At 39.4% G+C, this 1,590-nt stretch overlaps 1 protein-coding gene across 1 annotated transcript; it reads left to right on the forward strand.

The window, feature by feature from the left end:
* On the forward strand, window positions 1–1,304 carry LOC104857991 (putative olfactory receptor 10D4). Its single transcript, XM_010618073.2, has one exon. The coding sequence runs from the start codon at window positions 12–14 to the stop codon at window positions 945–947; it is 936 nt and encodes a 311-aa protein (XP_010616375.1). The 5' UTR covers window positions 1–11; the 3' UTR covers window positions 948–1,304.
* Window positions 1,305–1,590: the final 286 nt, after the last annotated feature.

Here is a 1,590-nt window from a genome sequence, read left to right on the forward strand (position 1 = left end):
CTTCCACAAAAATGAGAAATCACACTGTGGTGACTGAATTCATCCTGCTGGGCATCCCTCAGACAGAAGGCCTAGAGACTGCCCTTGTCTTCCTGTTCTCATCATTGTATTCATGCACCCTCCTGGGAAATGTGCTCATTCTTACTGCTATCTTGTCCTCCTCCCGGCTTCACACTCCCATGTATTATTTCTTGGGAAACCTGTCCATCTTTGACCTGGGTTTCTCTTCAACTACTGTCCCCAAGATGTTGTCATACCTTTCAGGACACAGTCAAGTCATCTCTTTTCAGGGCTGTGCTGCTCAGCTCTTCTTCTACCATTTCTTGGGCTGCACTGAGTGTTTTCTATACACAGTGATGGCCTATGACCGCTTTGTTGCTATATGTTATCCACTGAGATACATGGTCATCATGAACCACAGAGTGTGCTCTGTATTGGCTACTGGGACTTGGATGAGTGGCTGTGTCCATGCCATTATCCTAACCTCCCTCACCTTCAAATTACCTTACTGTGGCTCTAATCAGGTGGGCTACTACTTCTGTGATATACCTGCAGTGTTGCCTCTAGCCTGTGAGGACACATCTCTTGCTCATAGGGTAGGTTTTATAAATGTTGGTCTTTTAACTCTCATTTGCTTATTTCTCGTCTTTGTTTCTTACACTGGCATTGGAATCTCCATATCAAAAATCCGCTCCACAGAGGGCAGGCAACGAGCATTCTCCACCTGCAGCGCCCACCTGACTGCAATCCTTTGTGCTTATGGGCCAGTCATCATCATCTATCTGCAGCCCAACTCCAGTCCCTTGCTTGGTGCTGTAATTCAGATGCTGAATAACCTTGTAACTCCCATGCTGAACCCACTGATCTACAGCCTGAGGAATAAGGATGTAAAATCTGCCCTGAAGAGTATATTTTGCAAGAGAAGTCATGATCTAGAAAACGAATGACTATCCTTGAAGGTTTGAAGGAGAAAGTTTGAGTCTTGATTTTGTAGGGCAATTTGTCACATACATCTTGTGAATCAATGTAACACTTTAGTTCATTACTTTAAAATATGTGTCTACTTTCTATTTTCCTATGCTTTATTTTTTTATTTTTTGTTACTGGGGATCAAACTTAGTACCTTGTACTCATGAGTTGGGAACTACAGCACTGAGCTAAATCCCTGGCCCTTTCCTATGCTTTATAATGAAAAGTGGTTGAAAACATTTCTTAGTTGACCTTTCTCCGATTTTTATATACTACATGAACGTCTCAGCACCATAATATCTCTTCAAAATTTATTTTTTTCTTTAAGTATACAAAAAGTGTTAAAGGAGCACATCTGCACTCTCATGTTATGGGTTAAAGATGTATATATCGACATATATCTATATCTAAATCTATGTATATATCTACACATATCTTCATCTAAGTCAATCTATCTATATCTAGGGGAAAGAAAATGAAAATTTCAGAAAGGTTTTCTCAGTATCAAATATCATAATGCTATAACCTTTTTTTGTGGCATGTAAGCCCTAATTTACTAAAAGTAAACCAGAAATTCAAATTAATTAATAGTGCTTCTAACTATACAATCTTGTATAGTTA

Source organism: Fukomys damarensis, unplaced genomic scaffold (genome assembly GCF_012274545.1).
Source record: "Fukomys damarensis isolate Sample0158 unplaced genomic scaffold, DMR_v1.0_HiC HiC_scaffold_16, whole genome shotgun sequence".
NCBI classification, from domain to species: domain Eukaryota; kingdom Metazoa; phylum Chordata; class Mammalia; order Rodentia; family Bathyergidae; genus Fukomys; species Fukomys damarensis.